Here is a 22,383-nt window from a genome sequence, read left to right as displayed (position 1 = left end):
TCATCATGTCTGAATGTGATCTATCCCGCATCATTTTCATCACGTCTGAATGTGATCTATCCTGCATTACTTTCATCATGTCTGAATGTGATCTATCCTGCATCATTCTCATCACGTCTGAATGTGATCTATCCCGCATTACTTTCATCATGTCTGAATGTGATCTATCCCACATTACTTTCATCATGTCTGAATGTGATCTATCCCGCATTATTTTCATCATGCTGTACCTAGCACCTTTTGCTAATTGGACTGACATTCACAGTGTCCCGTGGGAACCGTGCTTCTTTCTTCCCCTGGGCTTCACCTACTGTTGGAAGTAACTTCTGTTCAGGTTGACTGGGTGTAACAGAAGAAAAACTGAGGATTATTCTTAGGTCAGTTTAGCTAATTATAATTAACAGAGTAAGAGCCCTTGTTGATGTCAACCATGATATGGATACAAGAACAAAATGACACGTTTGGTCAGCAACATAAAGGAAATTTTAGCAATCTAAGACACTACTCCCAGTACATTGAAGAGCATGGATATTTGTGAAAATGTAACTTAGTTCTCAACTTAAATAGATCTTTTCAGCTGCTTATTCTCTGCTTTCAACAGTTCAATTCAAAATACATCTGAAGAAATTTACATTAATTAGAGCAATTTATATTACATTTATATAATTCTAGTTTATAGAATTACATAATAATTGTATAATAATATACATTCTAGTTTCAGATTCATGAACTCCTAGCTTCAGAATTTCTAAGTTCTCATGACCTGTGTCAGTACTACCTTTGGTGGATTTTTTTTTTTCTCCACATAACCCAACATGACCTTATCTTACCTTACCTTATCTTACCTTTCTCCTCCTTGCCCTCTGCCCTCCCTCTCTTCCTTCCTTTCTTTTAGACAGTTTTTACTTTCCCCCTCCATAGAGTGCCAGGGTGTCATAGCTCACAGCAACCTCAAACTCTTGGGCTCAACCAATCCTCTTGCCTCAGCCTCCCAAGTAGCTGAGACTATAGGCACTTGCCACCATGCTGTGCTAGTTTTTTCTATTTTTAGTAGAGATGGGGTCTTGCTCTCTTGCTCAGGCTGGTCTCAAACTCCCAAGCTCAAGCAAACCACCTGCCACAGCCTCCTAGAGGGCTAGGATTACAGGTCACAGTGCCCAGCCCAGGTTGACCTTTTCTTTTGAAACTTAAGCAGACCTATGTGGAAATCAGTTTTTAAAGAAAGACCCAGGAAGTTTAAAAACCTGCTGTATCCTCTTAATTCTTAGTCTTCATGGCATGTACATCTGTTTTCATCTGTTTATTTATTTTTCACCTTTGAGTCAACTCCACTTTGTTTGGCCATGAAATTGCAACATTTACACTCTCATTCTCAAGAGGGGATTTCCATCCTTTTACAGAAACGCCAAGATATTTGGCCACTTTAGCGTGAGCATGTGAAATGCATCATAGCAAAAGGACAACAATACGAGGACAATGTCTGATGCAAAGTTTCACAGCATGTTCATCAAAAATGTGCCAAGGTGGCACCAAGTCCTAAAGGCATTTAATGCTGAAGGTCTTCTGTGCTTCCCACAGCAATTCTGAGAGATTGGGCAGGATCAGTATCACCACTGCTTTAGCTTCATGGATAAAGAAAATGAGGCTGAGAGAATTAGGAATTTGGCTTTAAATCTATGCCTCGTAAGTATTTAAGCCAAGATATAAAACCCACACCTTCTAACCTCTGCTTTGGTGTTCTTCATATAGAAAATGAGTCATTTTATTCTCCTTATCTTAATCATTTTAGAGTGGATGGCTCTGCTTCTATTTTCACTACGAACAGAGTAAGCTCTCGGGTTCTAAGAGAGAACATTTCAATTATTTAGTAATTTAATATCTAATTTCCTTTCCCTACCTGAAAGATTATCAGTGAATTATAAGCATACGGAGCATAGAAATAAATGGTGAGAGTGAAATAATTCCTTGCTGTTACAGCCTATTGACTTGCTGCAAGGCATTTGTCTTAGGCAAGACAAATATTTGATAATAAGGAAGCTCCACAGAGATATAAAGGGGCAGGCAATTCTGAGGAAGGCTGTGGTTTCACTGGCCAGCTCCACCCCATCTAGATGTGAGATTTCCACATTCACTCTGCTGTTCTCTCACAGTGATCGCAGATGAGCTTCCCTCCCCCTAAAACACCTTGTCCCGGTACTGATCAACTAAGTGAAGGGTAATTCAGTATATCAAATCGTGGGTAATAGTTTTTTAGAGAAGAGAAATCATGTTATAGACATGTCTGAATGAGAGGACAAAGTGAAGTGGGAGTCTGCAAGAGAGTTAATTAGTTAATTATGGAACAGTGGTGTCCCAGACAATTTTCTGCAATGATAAAATATTCTATATCTGTGCCGTCCAAACAAGTTGTCACTAGTCATCTGTAGCTACTGAGCACCTGCAATGTGGCAGGTGTGATGAACTGAATTTTACATTTTCTTTAATTTAAATTAATTTATATTTAACCTTAAACAGTCACATACATCTTGAGAATGCCAAATGGACAGTGCAGCTCTAGAGGACTCAGGGAATGTTGTGGCCTTGGACTTGGAGAATTTATTGTGATGCAAGACTGAGCTTTGATACAACGGTAATATTGACTGATCAGAGATTAGATTTAGAGGGTCACATTTACAAGGAAGTTAACTCATAAGTTGTTATAATATGGGACATTAACTTACAGATTACTGTAACATGCAAAGTTACACATTTCTGTAACTGTTATCATACAAATTATTGTAACATGGAAAGTTGGACAAGTTATTAAAATATATAAGTCAGAACGCCAATTTATAACAATTGTTTTCTCGGGCTGCATATTAGAACCATCTGGGCAGATATAAAAAAAATGCCAAAGTCTGAATCCTGTCTCTAGACTAGACTCTGATTTACTCATTTTGATTGAAGTCTAAGCATTGCATATTTTAAAATCCCTCTGGGCCTGGTCTGGTGATATGACTAAAGTGCTCAGCTGGCCTGGTTCATCCACCTCAACCATCAGGGCAGGTATACTAAGCATTTCTGAGGTTCACATTAACTTCCCAGGCCACAATTCCCATGGACAAATTGTCAGGATCTGCTGGTCTGAAAGCTACTCTGGAACAGGTAAAGATATTAGGATATCTTTTTTCTGGGGATCACCAATTTTCAATGGACACAATATTTGCCTTTGAAGTTTCCCCATTTCTGTGCATCCCCCCTTGTGTCTCTGACACATCCCTTCATTTTAGAAGGATGAATTGGCCTGACCTGGATGGAGTCCAAAAGCCTCTGTGATCTTATTTCCACATTTAAAATGGCATAATTTTTATCAATCAATCATTATGATGATTAAGGGAAATAATGTAGGTGAAGTGATTGTTATAATTTACCCATAGTTGGAACTCAACAAATGTTAGCTGCTACACCCTTTCTTTGCCCTTATGTATATAGTCAAACCTCGCCCTGGTCAAAGCATGGTTCTCTCTCTTTCCCCTGACCCTGTGTATCACTGTTCTACTGCTTTGTAAAATGACTTCACTGTTGGACTCCTTGCCACACACCTCCTGGACTTGCACTTTCTTGTTATTTGTTCATACCTTAATCTAACGATTTTGTTACGCCGTCTGTGTATCCTTACAGTGGAGCCTCGTCAAAGTCTTATATTTTAGATTTAAAACTACAAATTGAACATAGAACTATATATCCCTCTCCAAGAGACTCCTAAAGAATAGTCGTCTATGCAATCAGCAAGGAATGCAGAGAGGAAGGATTAGGACAGAAGGGAACTTCCCTTTTTTGAGGTTTCTCCACAGTTGTGGCACATACGATGCCATTAGTCCTTGGTTAAAAAACAGATTCTCTGATCCCCCTGTGTTTCTCTGTTTATCCTCCCTGTACTCCTGTACATCTGACCTTGTTTTTGGTGAACTGGGTTGTATCTATTTTGTAAGGTTTATTTATGGAGTATCTGTGCTATTCCAGCTTCATGGGAGAGAGCTGGGGCAGAAACAGTCAACAAGTTAGCTTCGATCTCTACTTTCAGTGAGTTGACTTTGAGTGCAAAATTTTACCCATTGGCTCTGCTGTAACAGAATACCACAGACGAGAAATATATTTCTCACATTCTGAAGCCTGAGAAGTCCAATATCAAGGTCCCAACATCTAGGAAGAATCTTCTTGCTACCTCAGCTCATGGCAGAAGGCAGAAGGCAGAAGGACAAGAGAGAAAAGAGAGAGCAAGAGAGGATAAGAGGGTCAAATTTGTTTTTATAAAAAATCCATCTCAGGCCAGGCACAGTGGCTCATTCTATAATCCTAGCACTCTGGGAGGCTGAGGCAGGAGGATCACTTGAGCTCAGGAGTTCAAGACCATGCTAAGCAAGGGCAAGACTCCACTTCTTCTAAAAAAAAAAAATAGAAAACTTAGCCAGGCATTGAGGTGGGTACCTGTATTCTCAGCTACTGGGGAGGCTCAGGCAGGAGGACTGCTTGAACCCAGGAGTTTCAGGTTGCTATGAGCTAGGCTGACATGGCACTCTAGCTTGAGCAAAAGGGTGAGATTCTGTGTCAAAAAAAAAAAAAAATTAAAATAAACTCACTCTGATGAAAACTAACCCATGATAAACCTAATCACTTCTGATTAGGTCCCACCTCTTAACTGTGGGATGCTGATTCCCCACCATGTCTCTGGCAAGGGAATCAGCAAGTCTGAGTTCTTAGTCTCAGTAACTTCTTGCTCATTTTTACCAACTATGAAGATTACCACAAGAAAACCTTTATGAATATATATGTGTGTGTATATATATATTTTTCAAAATAATATAATTGTAAAATTGTGATGCTTGAGATACTTCTGCAAACATAACAGCAATTCTAATAACAATAACTAATAATACAATACTAAGGAAAAGTGAATTGCTGAATCTTGAAGACTCAACCTTTTCATATCTGGGCATAGCTAATTCATAGCATAAAATGTAAGAGGAAACTAATACACTATTTTATAAAATAATTTACAAAATAAAGGCAAGGAATGATGAATTGCTGAATCAGAGACGTGTCCGTTCAATATGGGAATTGGCCTAGTTATGAACAAAAAGAATAAGAAGAAATTGGCCTAAAATTAATGAACAAAATAGTCTTTGACTGCTAGTTGTTTCTATGCTATCACTATTATTATGATAAGAGGAATACTTAAACAAAAGAGAGAATTTAAACCTGCTATTCTAGTTAAATGTTTATATTAGTTTATTAATTCAAATATTCACTTTGTCCGACAAAGATCCGTCCTTCTCCTCTGTACTACTCATTAAGTCCATTTATCTGTCTTGGAACTACATTTTCCTGTTTACCTTTCCTTATCAAAATTCCCTCATTTCACCCGCAAGCTAAAGAGAAAATTATCTCATTTAGAAATGATTGCCAAGTGGTATTAGTTTGGACTGATTATATAAAAGTGCAAAAGTGGTATCTCATCTGTAAGGTCACAAGTCTTCATGTTGAACTTTGGTATGACAAAGAGGAAGATTATATGAAATATTATCACTGTATTGCAACATATGGTTAACTATGCTGTTACTATATGTTTTTCTTATCTTTCTTCATAATATTTCAACTTCCTTCACTGGGTGAATTGATGCGGAAGAAAAATACGTAACTAAACTAAGTACTAGAAATCCAAATAACAGATTTATTAAACTAAATGACAATAAAATACTACCTTGAGCAGTGACTAGCAAACAGTAAGCTGTCCATAAATGGTAGACATAAGTAGCTACAGCCTCTACAGCATTCTAGGAAGTGTCATAATCTTGTGGCCTGCAGTACTTGGCACTAGACGTCTTTGGATTTCAAGTATGTACCAATAATCATTGCCATAAAGCCAGATGAAGAAAATGGTTTAATTACAACATAATGCAGGGAAGAAAGGAAAAGATTCCTTTTTGCTGGTATCTCTTATACTTTGTTTTTCCTCTACATGCAATGTAACCTCAGGACTAATCTAGACAGAGTGGCAAATACTTTCCCCCTTAATGCAAACATTTTTGAATGGTAAACCTGTGAGTGCACCCCTTTCTGACTCCCTGTGGCTTTCAGCGTAATGTTATTTCAATCAGATAACAAATACCAATGAGCATCTCCTCTGTGCCAGGCACCATGCTGCACGGACCTGGGACTCCAGAATATTTAAGGCACTAATTGTTCAGTTTCCCAAGAACTTACAAAAAGTCCCAGAAAAGCACACACAGAAACACGTACTTCTCTGACAAAACTTTTTCTGATGTCTCAATATCCAAGCGCTTATTGTGCCTACTGACCAAAAAAAAAAAAAAAAAAAAATTAAAATAAACCTCAGACAACTCAAATTTCCATCCTTCCTTACAAAGTACAGAATTTTGACTGACAATGAAATAAATGACAGGGCAAGAAAAGACAGTATACTGAGCGATGTTTCGTGTGGGTATCACAAACCCACAACCCAATCTTATAAGGAGCCCAAACAACCATGCTCTTTCTTTAATGCTAATGGCAATGTGATTTTTATTCTTATGTTATTTTCTTGTAAAGTTTTAGACACTTTAAAAAACACTCTACACCTTCCCAAGTGGTGGTGAGGAAGACTCTAACCACAGCTCGCCAGGAGTAGTTTTTCAGTTGGTTTGACACTGTCCTTCCTCAACAGTTGAATGGAGGATGATTTATCTAGTTTAAGATCATGCCCCAGAAATAAAGTTTCTCACACTTTCTGTGGCATCATTTTCAACATCATCACGCCTGCTTTAAATGTGCAATTATATTTTAGCTAAAAGATTAAAGTGTGAACCCATGTAAGTCTAGTAAATTTAGGACTACATGATGAAACAAAACGTTTTCACAGATACTTCATAGAATGTTGACAAAATTCCGAATTTCCCAATTCCAATTTGATTTCTTAACCTTTTACTTTGCTTTTGGAAGTGTATGAATGGTGCAATGCTTGAATTATTAAAATTTCAAAATCATTTCAATTTCTGTATATTTATATTCTGTAAGATTTTTGGAAGTTATTAGCAATGCCTATCGCCTTTGATGTCAAGTTTTCGGTAAGAAAAAGCAAATAGACTGGGTCATTTCAATAACAAAGCACTATGTCTATACAGTTCCTTGGAGTTCCTGGAGCACATTCACTTTTTTTTTACGTCTTAATTTTATTACTTAAAAAAAAGCTTCATTTTCTTATTTGGCTTTCTGATCTGTGCTTGTGCCTTCAACACTTTCACACCGATTTTCTGCTCCTCAGTAAGGAAAGCACGCTTGATCTGTCACGAACACAGTTAGCACACATGGAACCATCATAGACCCCGCTGGCATGGTGTTTTGTTTTAGACAGCCTCATAAAAACTTTAGGTCTCACAGCACGAACCCCTCAAAGTCTGCCTGGGCACAGGCCACATGTAGATTTGAGTGCTTTCCCACCCTTCTTGGTATAAAGGTAAACAATTCTATTACCAGGGGTTCAGGACAGCCTGGTTTTGTTAGAGGCTGTATTGTAGGAAAGCCTATGATGGTATGTCAAACACTGCACCATTCTGAGTGCCTCTAGACAGCATCCCCAGAAGAGGAAAAAGCATATTCACTTTTAACCCGGAGCAGTGGCAGCTCAACAGTCCTCCCAAAGAGGCAGGACTCGGGCTGTGAGCAACACCCAGCAGAGTGGCCAAGGCCAGTGGGTAGCAGCAGCACACTATGTGCTAGTCTGAGAGAAAAGAATTGGATTTCTGTGATTGCTGCACCCTAAATGGGGAGGTGACCTGACCTGAGATGAAGGCCAGATGACATGCACTTTTATTCACAGAATGAAAACCTTTAGACACCAGCTACATATTCTAACTGTGCTAAATGCTTCCTTCTGTAGTATGTGCTCTCTGTGTAATATGTGCACTAAATATAAGGAATATTGCACTAAATATAAAGAAAAGGAAGAATTCATTATTATCTTCTAAGATTATCATTTTCTTAGAGATTAGTTGTAACTATCACCAGAAAGAAGACTAGCAGAATTTGAGAATTATCCTTTTTAAATACCAACTGCTCCCCTGTGTAAATGTAAAATCTAAAAACTTCTTTTAATCTATGGTATGACTTTGTTCATATCTTCATCAGCAAATACCTAAAAATTTTAAACTGATACTATCCTCTAAGAGACAAGAAAACAAATATGCTGGGTCTCTAGTACCACATTTATTTCACAGTTAACTGTCCTGATTGTTAAATTATTAATGAGCAACAAGGTAGAGCTGGGAGGGCTTCACAACTATGAGAGCAGTGCCTGTCCTTAAGGAACCTGAGTAGCACTGATAAGACAAATTGTGTTTGGCAGGATACTTTGGGGGAATACAACTGAGATTTTATTCATTGTTTATGTAGATTTTATATAGTACATCTGTAAAAGACAATTGAAGAACTATTTTCACTATTCAATTCTAGTTTTTACTAAGGTGCCTAGGTCAGCACCTCCTAAGTATCCAGTCCCCTTGCCAAGAGAATGACTGAATATATTCTTTCCAAGGGTCAACTGTGACATATAACAACAAGAACACAAGTCCTTTATTAGGATTTTTTTTAGAGGTTAATTTAGCATATTTGCTATTATCATTCAGTTCATAAAAGATTATTTTTACCAGGAAAACCTTCCAGCCAATGGTGGTATCGTTCAGACCAGGCTCTCTGGCCTCTGAAGACCCCCATGGTCTATTCTCACTCTTTCTGTTTTTTAGCGCATGCTTATTTATTCAACCAGACAACAAAGTAGATAGTCTTGAAGCTTTCTTTGGAACTCAGTAAACTCAGTGCTCAATAAACTTATTAACAGAGAAAAAATATGATATGATAATTTTATTTTTTTGGTCTAGAACCCCAAACAGTGTTTGCATATGTGACTTTACAGGGAGCCCTAGAATTGCTTTTATCAAAGCAAGAAACCTGACAACAACATGCATCAGCTTACGATCTCGCTGTTCTATTTCAGACTGCCAACAGTCCACTGGCATTTGCAATAATTGCAGACAACAAATTTCACTTAAATGTATTAAGTGTTCCCAGGTTCAAAAATTGGTTGTGTTTTATTATTGTTTCAAACAACTTGCTCCTTCTTTAGTCTCTTTTCTCACATATCCCAGATGTTGTCTTTTAAAAAATGAAAGTCTATAAAACAGGTGGAGAAATTATTGTTCCCCCGGGAGATTTTTTAGTTTTTCCTCCTATTGTTCAGACAATGAATAAACTTTGAGACCTTAGGGCTAGTGAGATATTTAATTTTCCTTCCCATTCATTAATTATTTTAAATACAAAAAGAAGAAACACCATGAAAAAGCTTTACGTAATTTATGTGCAGCCTTTCAGGGCAAGTATGTTTGTAGTGAAGAGAAAACAAACACAGAATAAAATGTGACTTTAGTTTACAGACTTTGGTCACTTCCACATACAAGATTATTTTTATGTTTAGTCATACGAACTTTTAAAAGTGCTAAAGATAGGGAAAAGAGGGTGACCACACATCCTGTTTCCCCAGACAGTCTTGTTAATGGCCAGGTTGTCTCTCGGTCCTAAGTGCTTTGGTTTGGAGGAGAAATTTATGGTCACCCTAGAGACTGGCCATATCAAAACTGTGTGAAAATAGCGTGATCAATAAAGAGCTGAGACACCTCAAATAACTCTCAGAAAAATTATCTTTCAATTTTCAGTGTGGAGCCCTTTAATGGTCAGAGAGACAAGTTCCAGAAATTCAGCACTGATCAGAGAGTAGTAATAGGATGACTTGATTGAAAAGTCCATAACTTTACTAATTCTCATGTAGACACTTTCAAAGTTTATTAAATGTAAGTAAATTTAAAAGGTCTCCATTAAAAATTAATCACTTAAAAGGTCAGATTTAAAAGACATTTTGAAAGATTTTTAGACTACTAAAATCAGCTGTTGCATTAGAGTCTTAGAAAAAGAAGTGATATTTCAATGTAATTAAACAAGGAGACTTTGTGTGTGTGTGAGTGTGTGCTATTGACCACTCTGGACCACTGCTGAAGCCTACTGGATCCCTTAGAAGAAAAATAGTTTTAAATGCAAAAAATAAAATATAAAGTATTATAAATGGAAACCAATTACATTGGAATGCAACTACCAAAATAATACAGTCATATATGAACTTCTTCCCTAACTCATTAAAGTAATATTTTCAAGCAGCAGATTTAATTAATAACCGTGGTAATTACCAGAGATGTGCGTGGTATTTTGAGGTTACCTATAATAACTATCATGTGATCTGGAAAGTTACAAGTACTGCTCAAGTTACTCTTATTTGCTGATCACATTCACAATTGGAGGAAATGCCACGTTGTAGTTAAGAGATTAATGAAAATAAAGTTGTAATTTTCCCCAACCAAGTTCCTTCTACACTTACAGCACTAAGAGAAATCCTAGGGGTCAACTAGTTTATCATAGGTACATAATTAATTAAGCAAATAACTACTCACCCTGTATAAGGTTACAAAACAACCTTACAGAAATAAAAAGCCCACTGAATATAAAGAAGGATGTCACTGAAAATTTCAGTTCATTCCGAGTGAGAACTGTCAGATAAGATGCAATCTACACGCTGAGTGCCTTGAATGGAAACAAAGTAGGTGCTCTGTAAAACCAAATGAAAAGTCCCGAAACACAGACACTCTACGTTAAGCATTACGTTCCTTTATCCCTGTCACTAACATTTTAAACCCAAAGTTATATTTTTACATAGTTTTCTCTTCATATTTGCCTTTTCTTATTGACCATTGAAACTTTCTTGTTCAGAACCTTGAATAGAATCCAGTAAGCGAAGACACCAGACATCAACACACACAGCCAAGCCCCTCGGCCACGGTGGCTTCACTTCCTAGAACACAGTGTCAAATGTCTGTGGCTTCATTTCCAGGAACAGACTGCAAGTGGCAAATGAGTGGTAATTAAACACATGTAATGCCTAAGAGATAACACAGAATCACAGGGCAGGACCCTAAAGGGACCGGAGAAGCCACTTTGTCTAACCTCTCGTTTTACAAATGAGGAACCAGAGACAGAGGGAAGTTTAGAGACTTGCTCTGGACCCAGGGGCCCCTAGAAGAAGCACGAATGGCCTCTGGTAGTTAATGCAACCCTCTGTCCACCACTCCCCGAGGGCAAGTCCTGCTCCTGGGTCTGCTTCTGAGTAAAACTACTGAAATAAGAGGGTGAACTAGAAATAGATCTCATTAATAGATATTTGCCAAGTTAGAGGACTTAAATGGTTGATCACATCTCTATAACAGAGGCCTTGAAAGAATATGAAATAATCAAAAATCTGTTTGTTTGTTAAGACAGAGTGTCACTATATCACCCTCGATAGAGTGCTATAGCATCACAGCTCACAGCAACCTCAAACTCTTGGGCTTAAGTGATTCTCTTGCCTCAGCCTCCCAAGTAGCTGGGACTACAGACACCCGCCACAATGCCTGTATTTTTTTTTTTTTTTGGCTGTAGTTGTCATTGTTATTTTAGCTGGCCTGGGCCGGGTTCGAACCCACCAGCTCCGGTGTATGTGGCTGGCACCCTAGCGGCTGAGTTACAGGCACTGAGCCCAAGAATTTGTTTTGAATAATTTAATAAGTCTAATTTATTAGCAATGTTATTCTGATGATTGAACATCCAGTACTACCATCCCTAATTTTATTTTATTTTTGTGAATGGCCTTTTTTCCGATTATAAAATGAATAATCCATGTTTATTATAGTAAATTTGAATATTCAAAGACAAATGAAGAAGAAAATAACAAGCAGCCACATCCCAAAGGTCAAAGATAATATTGGTAATACGCCATCCTATTTCCCTCCAAATATATATGTATGTCTGTGAAAACATGCCTACATACCCATGGACTTATACATTAAGATGATATTGTACATAAAATCTTACATCCTGCCTTTTCTTTTAACATTCTACCATAAACATTTTCCCCACCTAATTAAAATCATTTCCAAAATATTATTAATGCAAAAGTCTGAACTTGGGGATTATTAAAGCAATAAATTATAATCTCTACAATTATCTCATTATGTAATTTTTAATAACTGGTCTTTGGGCTATCACTGGATTGTGTAACTAATATATTGTACTCCTCTAAATCAAAATCATATTTACAAGACAGTCTTTAGAAAGATTTAAATGCAAATGACTAAAATCACTAGGGGGAAATGCATATCTTAGGAAATCAGAGAAATGAAAACCCAAAGAGATATCACCTGCCTATTAAATGCAGAAGATTCAAAAAGATATTATAACAATACATTTTGATAGGGCTCTGTAAAGTCACGAGGGAAAGAACACAGTGGTTGTACAAAGAAGTAGCTACTGGTACAAACATTTAGTGCCTGACACAGCACAAGAATTCAATGTTTGTTGAATAAATGTGAATCAACTTGCTGACACACATCAAGACATCCTAATATTATTATATCTTTGACTGATAATCTTATTTGAGGGAATATATACAATATGGGGTCTGACAATAAAGTTCATGAACTTGCCACCATGCATGTACATTGACAGCACTGTACAAAGAACTTGGTAAGGTTTCATAATCTTGGTATATCAATGGCTCACAGCTGTGTTTGTGTCAACATGTGGTGTCTTGCTGAGTGGCTTTCAATATTGTTTCGTGTTTTTGTGTGCTGTCATGAGAATGTCAGATCTTGAATTAGAACGTTGAACAAATGTTTATAAATTTTTTGTTAAACTTGGCAAGAGTTGAAGTGAAATAAGGAATATATTAGTCCAAGTTTATTGGGATAATTCCATGAAGAAAATGGCAGTGTACAAATGGATTATACATTTTTCAGGGGGGAGAAAAAGCATCACTGATAAAGAGAGGTCAGGGCAGCCAGTAACAAGCAAAACTGAAGAAAACACAAAAAATTGTTAAATTGTGTGTCAAAATCATTGGCTAACTATCAGAAGCATAACAGAGTAAGAAAATCAATTTTTCTATTGACAGAACAACTCCTTGCTCTTGCATCATAACAATGCACCAGTTCACACAGCACTGTCTGTGAGGGAGTTTTTAGCCAGTAAACTAATAACTGCATTGAAACACCCTCTCTACTCAATCTCATCTGCCTCCAGTGACTTTTATCCAAAAAAAAAGAAATATTGATAGGAAGAATTTTTGATGACATCCAGAATATCAAGGGTAATATGAAGATAGTTTTGATAGCCATTCCAGAAAAAGAACTCCAAAATTGCTTGGAAGGTGAACTAGGCCCTGGAGTCAGTGCATGCCTTCCCAAAGCAAGTACTTCAAAGGCGACCATAGTGATAATTCAGCCATGAGGTATGTAGCACATTTTCTAGAATGAGTTCATGAACTTAATTGTTAGACTTGTATATACACTTAGGTAGTTACTGTGATTGTCTTAAAAGGGAAAGTTTTTGACACAATAAATATCTAAGGTTAATATAATGGTTAAGTAAATGATATAGGTCTAAAGAGCCACAGAGACTTAATTTTCACATTAACTTAAAAGCTACACTAAAATCTTAAGTCTCTTGCCTATAATTCTTAGCTTAAAATGATAAAAATATTTAAAATTTTGATATATTTGCTCCTTTGATATAAGACTGTATTTCATTCTTTTAATGAATAGGTTGAACATCCTGATCTGAAAATTTGTAATCTGAAACGAGCAAAATCTGGAACATTCTGAGCACTGACTTGATGCCACAAGTCGAAATTCCACACATAAGCACTTAACATACATTGTTCGTGTACAAAATGATTTCTAAAATCTTGTGTAAAATTATTTTCAGACTGTGCTTATATGGTATCTATGAAACATAAATGAATTTCTTGTCTAGACTTGGGTCCCATCCCCAAGATAATTCAAAATATTCCAAAACTTGAAAGAATCCAAAATCTGAAACCTGCTGGTCCCTAGCATTTGAGATAAGGGATACTTAATCTTCAATTGTTTTTTTAAAATTAAGGAAAACCACTGTGTTTTAAAAAAGTATTAAGAAGCCCAGATGAATGAACTATTATTTTCCTTGAAGAATACATTCTTCTATGTCCAAAGTGTTACTCAAACATTTGTCCTCAGAAGGTCAGGGGTTCCTTTGATAGTCACACCAATGGTGACATAAACAGGGTTTTGCCTTTTTCTAGTTATGACTTAGGGAACCCTGATAATTCCCTCTCCCTCATCTTAGCCTAGGCCCAGTATTAAAAATTTGTTGAATCCGTCTCTTTCTCACACACACATGCACACACAACTTGGAGTTGCAGCACTTTAACAAACTGCCCGTGACATGATACCTTTGTGAGCACTGCTGGTTCACTTCCTTCTTCCACCACAATGAGCTGAGATCTTCCTTTCCTTTCATTGTCCCGAATGCCAATGGCTACCTGGTTTGCCTTCAGACGTTCATATTTGTTGCATGAGGAACCACACCACTGAAAAATTTCCTGCAAGAAAGAGACAGATCATTTGACACCAGGAATATATGGAGGACATTCGGCCTTGGGGTGTTACTTATTGGGATTAATTAGGAGAAAACAAAAAGGTATAAAAAAGAAAATGTACTTGACCTATTGTTGAGGCATATGTGATTATATATCAGTATTTAAATTTACACTTCATTCTACATCCTTTAGCTTTCAGTGGGTAGTATAAAGTAACATTTTTCTTTTAGAATCTCACTTTGATGAAGCATTGAAAGTGCTATGGCATCATCATAGCTCACAGCAGCCTCAAACTCTTGGGCTTGAGCAATCTTCTTGCCTCAGCCTCCCAAGTAGCTGGGACTAGAGGCACCTGCCAAAAGTAAGCATTTTTTAAACATGGAAAATATAGATATATATCTCACCATTTTCTGTATATATGATCCAATAATTATAACTATGAATGTAAACTTATCTGGATTTTTAAAATTTAAAATGATAAACCTACTATATTTCAGAAAGTCAGATTCTGTTAAGTAATATATTCTTGATGATCATAAAAGCTGGTATACTACTTCCATAAAGGTATTGATTTTTTTAAATTGACAAGTCAAAACTGTATGTACTTCTTACTTCTTATTTATAAAGCAATGTTTTGAAATATGCATGCATTGTAGAATGGCTAAATCAAGATAATTAACTTACATAAAGCAATTTAACAATTCTTTTTCTTTTTTTTGCAGTTTTTGGCCGGGGCTGGGTTTGAACCTGCCACCTCTGGCATATGTGACTAGTGCCCTACTCCTTTGAGCCATAGGCGCCGCCCCACAATTTAATCATTCTTATCAAGAGCCATAAAAAGTGTTAAAACCTTTGCCCTACAATATCACTATTTTATTTTAATAAATTATTCATAAAGAGAAGAAAAAAACTGCATGCATAAAGGTTTTCCTTTATATGTGATTATACTGGTAAGACATCAGAAGGTACTAAGTGTTCAATAATAGAATAATAGTTACATAAAATATGATACATAGCAAAAATTAGATAACTATTGAAATTATACTTTAATGTATAAACATTAAAGAAAAATGGAAAGAGTAACAGTTTGATATATTACACAGTAGAAATTACCTTAGCTGCCATTTAGACTAAAATGTTACATATTTTAGATTTGAGCACAGTATTCAGAAGACATACAAATGGAAAACAACAGCAAAATATTATTTCCTCCATTAAATGTGGTCAAACAAAAGAAAGAAAGAAAAGTTTCCTGGTGCCTAGCCCTGGCAGTAGTGTGGGAACTGGCCTTATCACACTCCATTTGAGTGATGTAAACAGATACAGCCTTTTTTATTTATTTATTTTTTGAGGGCAGTCTGGCATTATATCAAAAAAATAAATAAAGATGCTTTTACTAGCAGGAAATTCTATTTCTAGGCATCTATATTCCAAAAGTATTCGTACATGGAACACAAAAACGAAGAAACAAAACAAAAGCCCATCAACACGGAGGTGCTGTGTAAATGCTGTCGCACAGATATCATAGACTCCTTTTTGGTAGTGAAAAATTTGGCTGTTTAAAGACTGATGTAGAATATTACTGCATGTATATCATCAAGAATATCATAAAGACAGATACATGTAATTACATTTAAGTAGAAACAAAAATATTTTGTTTGTGTTGGCAGAAAAAAGATATTTAACCTCTATGGTTTATCTGTCAAGGGTACAAGTGAAAAAGTAGAATATAAATGACTTAACACAATAACTAAGAAAATGACATTAAGGCTATGTTAACCAGTTCGATGAAAATATTTCAAATTGAATATGAAAACACCACACTGTATCCCATGACTGCATTAATGTACACAGCTAACATTTAATAAAAAAAAAAAAAAACAGAAAAAAGATATTTAAAGATGCATAGTTCTATCAGATTCAGAGGGCATGTGTGTGCAAAAAGAAAGCCTTGGACATTCACTGCCTGTCAGTCAGCGTTCTTTCCTTTTGTTTTATGTCACATATGTATATTTATTAGGTGCTTATAATGCTGGGGATACAGAGAGGAATAATAGAAAACTAACAAGGAGAGACTGACAGGTAGACATCTGTGATGAACTTGGTTCTGAGAGCACCACTCTGAACAATGCGGGCCTACAACAGCCTGTCTGACTGTCCACCTTACCATGTCCTGATGACTTAATCCATAGTCTCCTTAAGAATAAAGCATGCATTTCAGGAACTCATACCTTTATATGAAAATAAAAAAGATTATGCCTTGCAATCCTTTTCACTCTAGAATCTGATGTAGTTACTCAACATGGTCACCAGGTGCTTCTTGTCCTTCCCTCAGAGTCTTCTATTGTTTTCTAACCTCTTTTCTGCCTCTGGGCATTGGCCTATGAGGCTCACCGGTGGAGGACATTTGCATACTATGCGAGGGTTCACAGTTACAAAAAGGGAAAGCAAATAGTTTCCAATGATCAGGCAACTGTTAGTCACTGAGCATTAATTAGATAGTGGAGTCAAGGTGAAATACAGAGATGTGAGCTCTATGCTTAGGGACTCTTAAGTGTGTTTTGGGCAGCTGTGTTTGTTGAAAGCTCCCCAGGAGATCCTAGCATTTAACCAGTGTGTGGCAGGTGCGATGTATCCTGAGAGCACCACACCTGGCACACACAGCAGGCAATCTGTAACATCTAATTATCCCATGCAGCTCAGCTAGCTATTCTGTTGAAGACAGTCTAGGGCCTTAACTCAGATTCCTTTCCCTGCCTTCCATGTTATTTTGCAAATGACTCTTTTCTAAGCATATCTGTGAAGGCAAACTACTACTAATGATATTTTACATTATAATGAAAGATAGGAAGTGGATCAGAAGTCAGCTTTCCAGAATTCTTCAGATTCATTAGCACAACTGACTTACTCTGTATTTGTATAATCATTTAACAGCTGTTTATGTTTTCATTACCTTAGTTGTATAAGTTACCTCTCATCTACTTCAAGAAATTACATAAAATCATACTAAATTTTATTAGCATTTGCTAAAGTGTGTTTTAAAGTGAATTTGAAGATGACAACTTCAAAAACATAATTATCATTTAGCATTTAATTTTGCATAAATCCTAGAATTTTTCTATAACAGTACTTTGGGTTAGGTGTTTTTATGTGCATATAATTTACAGGCAAATTTAACTGTAGAAAATATTTCTCACCATTGCTTAAAACCACAGTTCCTACCTTTAAAATGGTAAAAAAACATGATTTAGGAAATATTCGTTCAGAATTGCAAATCTTTTAAAAGTGAAGTTTTCTATTTAACTCAAAAGTGACTAAATCACTAAAGAATTTATTATAGAAAACCTCTTATTCAGTAGGAAATGAATGATTTGTGTTATGCTTACCCTTATTTTCACCTTCTATTTTACCATTTACATACAAATGACTTATTTTCCTATTTACTAGACTTGCTTTTCAATAGTTAATTCAAATAAGACACAATAAAATAATGACTTTGTAAATCACTAAAAGTCGGAACTGTAATTGTTTAAAGAGTCATTATTCATCAAAACACTATTTTCATTCATACTAATTCATTTCCTATGCTCATTTAAATGGTGGCAGCACCACATTAAAACTCATTTTAAACGTATGGAGAATATTCAGAGAACTCAAACTAGACCTCCCATTTGATCCTGCAATCCCATTACTGGACATCCACCCAGAACAAAAAAAAATTGTTTTGTCATAAGGACATTTGCCCTAGACTGTTTATCGCAGCTCAATTTATAATTGCTAAACTGTGGAAACAACCTACATGCCCACCGATCCAGGAATGGATTAACAAATTGTAGTATACATATACCATGGAATACTACTCAGCCATTAAAAAAGATGGGAGACTTTACATCTTTTGTATTAACCTGGATGGAGTTGAAACAACATTCTTCTTAGTAAAGCATCACAAGAATGGAGAAGCAAGAATCCAAGGTACTCAATTCTGATATGAGAACAACTGATGACCTAGTGCATGGTGGGGGTGTGGAGGAATAGGGGATCAGAAAGAGGGAAGGAAGGAAGGGGGTGCAGGGTCACGGTGTGTGACACACCTCTTGGAGTTGGGACATAATCATAAGAGGGACTTTACCTAACAAATGCAATCAGTATAACCTGTTTCTCTGTACCTTCAACAAATCCCCAACAATAAATGAAAAAAGCAATAAAAAATAAAATTATATTTCACTTCTACAAAAATAAAGAAAAAAGAAAAATTGTGATTTATGAGTGGAGGTCAAAATATCTACCTTAATAGGAGTTAATGGAACAAGTTTATTCCATCTCTCCTGGGTATCTTTGAAGGCACTGAGACTTCTACCACTGCATATGTGGTCGAAATAAGAAGGTAACTAGAAATGGAGCCCAAAGATGTGACTGAATTGCTGTGATTTCGTGATAACACTTGAATGGATACAGAGTTGCTTCTTATGGATGAAGGTGCTGTGAACATCACTGAAATGATAACAAAGCATTTGGAATTGTACATAAACTTGATAAAGCAGGAGCTGGGTCTAAGAAGATTGACTCTAATTTTAAAGGAAGTACTGCTGTGGGTAAAATACTATCAAACAGCATTGCATGCTACATACAGATAAATGTTTTGTGAAAGGAAGAGTCAAATCTATGTGGTAAACTTTGTAGATGTCTTATTTTAAGAAACTGCCTCAGGCACCCTTGACCTGATCAGTCAACCGCCATCCTGATCAGTCAGCAGCCATTGACCATGAGGCAAGACCGTCCATCAGCAAAAAGATTACAATTTGCTGAAGACTCAGAAGATTGCTGGCATTTTTGAACAATAAAGTATTTTTAGTGAAAGCATAAATAAATAAAAGTTTAAATAGAATTTTAGCCATTCATCATATGTGAAAATTTATATTCCACCATTTGTGGGTGATGTGTTTAGGACTTCTCATTTTAACAGAGCTCCACTGTGCTGAAATAAGTATGCCTCGTGCTATTAATAAACTGTACTGTCCAACGCTCTCTCTATTCAGAGGTAGTTGGTTAAGACTACTTCACTGCTCTATGCACAGAGAGACTTTGTATTCACCTGGCATCATGCTTGAAAAAACTCTCTTCTGTAGTTCAACTTACCCTCTTTTCTAGAGGGAGTAGGCTTTTAAAAAAAAGAAATAAAAAGTCTGAATTAATGTGATAGGTTAATACATATTATTACAATAAAAAGTATTCACTAAAATCTAAATTATTTTGTTTATAATATTTTCATGAGATGTAGCTTGAAAACCTTCTATCAACTTGATCTGCATGTACTAGACACAAAGTGTAAAGCAAACATGGTTTCAGAGACAACTATTTTACCCTCTAAGATGCTAAGGAATTTAACAACTCAACACTAAATGTCATATATCTTTTGGGAAGGGATATAAAAATTCCATGGAAATATGGAAGCGTCCGTTCAATTTGGAAGAAAATCCACTTACATTTTGGTAAAACTGATTCACATATTGCACATAAACACAAGGTGTGTGGGACTCTAATTAACTCTTACTATACAAACTATCGGAGAAAAACAAAATTACTCTGCAAAATTGGAAAAGGAAGAAATAAGGGAATGAAGACAATCTGTGAGTCTGGTCCGCCAGGAAGAAGAAACAAAATCAAGTGAGTGATATTTTCTGAAATAACCACATTTAGGTTATTTCACATTTAAACGACATTTAGGGAGGGGAGGGCTTCTGGTCTCAAAAACCAGAGGTTTCTAAAATTTCCGGTAAACTCTGTGGTCAGAGTTAATAAGTCAAACATCACAGTGCAGCCAAACATCATCTGGGGAAAGGAAATAAGAGTAAAAATAAAACAATGCTCAATGCTGCCCTTGAAGGGAAGCGAGAGCTCAGAGGCTGAGTTTAAAGGAGAACCCAAAGTAGCCCAAATGATGCCGAATTACAACATGTGCAAAGAATTAAAATTCAGTGTGGACTTGCTACCCTTTATCCTTTTCTGAGTTATTATTCTACATATATCTACACATTTTATTCAAGGAGAATGTGCACCCAGACCTCTTCCTCTTCCTTGCTCTTACTGGCTATGTTTTAGTGTGTTTGGTTTTTACCTTAGATCTAGCTAACTGAACATAGAAATTCATTAAGATATTCATTTAGCCTGAAGGTTCCCTAAATATAGTTTTAAATCATAATGATTTGTGAGATACCTCAGGGCATCTTTTTTTATTTTAAAAGTTTAAAGCATGCTTTCTCTAGTTTTTAGATAAACAAATGTTTACTTTTATCCTATTTTATTGTTTCTGCACAGTCAACCAACTCAATGCCCTCCAGCGACATATGTATGAGTTTTTAAAGATGCCTCTCAATGAAGGATGGAAGACACATGGAATGGTGTGCAGGGCTGCTGAGCACATGTTGACCAGAAGGAAGCAAGTGCTCTGACCTGGGGCAGCACCGTGATCATAGAGAGGGGGTGAATCATCAAGAGATATTCAGAAACTTGACCCTACGGGATTGGTCAGTAATGCCAGGCTGTGCACTGGAGTGATAGGGAATGGGGCAAAGATTTGGATGATTCTAGTTTGGCAGTTGGTACTAACAGCACCGGCTGGGACCAGATGCACAGCTTCAGGTGGTTCTTTTTTTAACATCAGTGAGAACAGGTGAAATTATGTTCTTTGTGCTAGGTGAGGTGTTTAGCAAAGCAGAGAAGGTGGCTTCAGTCATACTTTATCAAAAACCATTTCTGCCAGCCACATAAGCTGGTAACTTATTAGCTCTCCAGGCATAAGAATCTGACTTGCCCAGCACCGTTAGACATTTCCTGTACTGAAGTGGTTCTCAACATTCCCTACTGCTGTACATTATATTATCCCAGGGGTGGAGGAGAAGGGGTTAGAAAGTGCCTACAACAAAGTCCATCCCCAAACTTCAAAATCAGAAGGCCCGGGGTCAAATCATTGGCATCACCATGTTAAAAATGTTTTCCAAATGATCCTAATATGAAAACATGACTGAGAATTAAAGTGTCAATCCAAATACGTTGAGAGTTATCTTTTCTAGACACAATTGTCTCATCCTCTCTCCAATTGTGTCGGTAGCTCACATTCCCCCTGCCACACTCTGAGGTGGAAAGGTGTCTGTACCTTCCATGGTTGTACAGTCCCTAGAGGCTGAAAGCTACCTGCTGTTCACCCTTCACTCACCCAGCACTCATTAAACACGGAATAATTGCCATTCATCCCTACTTCAGTGTTAACTGTGTCTTTCCCATTAATCTTTTCTCGTTGCTTCAAGACTCTCCTCTTGTAAATCTAGTGGTATCTCTTACTTCGGACTAAAGACAAATTTATTGGAAACAAAGAACTAGACTCAGACTTTCGTTTTAAAATAAGCATTTTTAAGTCATAGCAGAGACAAAAGTCTGAACGTCAAAACCATTTTAACTTAAAAGAGATGGTTTTTCTAAAGTTTCTTTTAGCAGGAAGCAAGTGAGGATGCAGTCTAGGACTCTGTGTATCAAGAACCAGAATCTTGGCCTTAGGGGCTAGAGTATATCACAAGACATGCAGGGTAGGCAAGAACATGAAATAGTGTAAGTCTGGTTGGTCTGGCCCACAAAGAAAATTGCAGGAGATTGAGGGAGCTAGGAAATCTGACCAGAAGCAATGAATCTTTCAGGAGGGCCCATCCATTTCTCCTCTAATTGATTTGCCCTACACTCACCCAGCAGCCTGAAAAGGAAGCAGTGACTGTGGGCAAGCGTCCAGAATGTTGGGCCAGTGGGCGGGGTTACTGTGTGGATGTAGCATCCCCAAACTGCAGTGTGGCGTGGGATAAAGCAGAGTTCCT

General features: G+C 36.8%; 1 protein-coding gene and 1 pseudogene across 1 annotated transcript in view; both read right to left on the bottom strand.

Moving 5' to 3' along the window:
• Positions 1-22,383, bottom strand: part of SCIN (scinderin) — an 85,883-nt gene that overhangs the window by 44,392 nt on the left and 19,108 nt on the right. The window contains exon 4 of the mRNA XM_003782712.3: positions 14,378-14,527. Coding sequence (XP_003782760.1) covers positions 14,378-14,527 — 150 coding nt within the window. The remainder of the gene's footprint in view (positions 1-14,377; positions 14,528-22,383) is intronic.
• Positions 7,212-7,588, bottom strand: LOC105887910 (annotated as a pseudogene).

Source organism: Otolemur garnettii, unplaced genomic scaffold (genome assembly GCF_000181295.1).
Source record: "Otolemur garnettii isolate 467f Iridium unplaced genomic scaffold, OtoGar3 scaffold00005, whole genome shotgun sequence".
Lineage (NCBI taxonomy): Eukaryota > Metazoa > Chordata > Mammalia > Primates > Galagidae > Otolemur > Otolemur garnettii.
The sequence above is the reverse complement of the archived record's forward strand: the minus strand, read 5'-3'. Positions and strand labels throughout refer to the sequence as shown.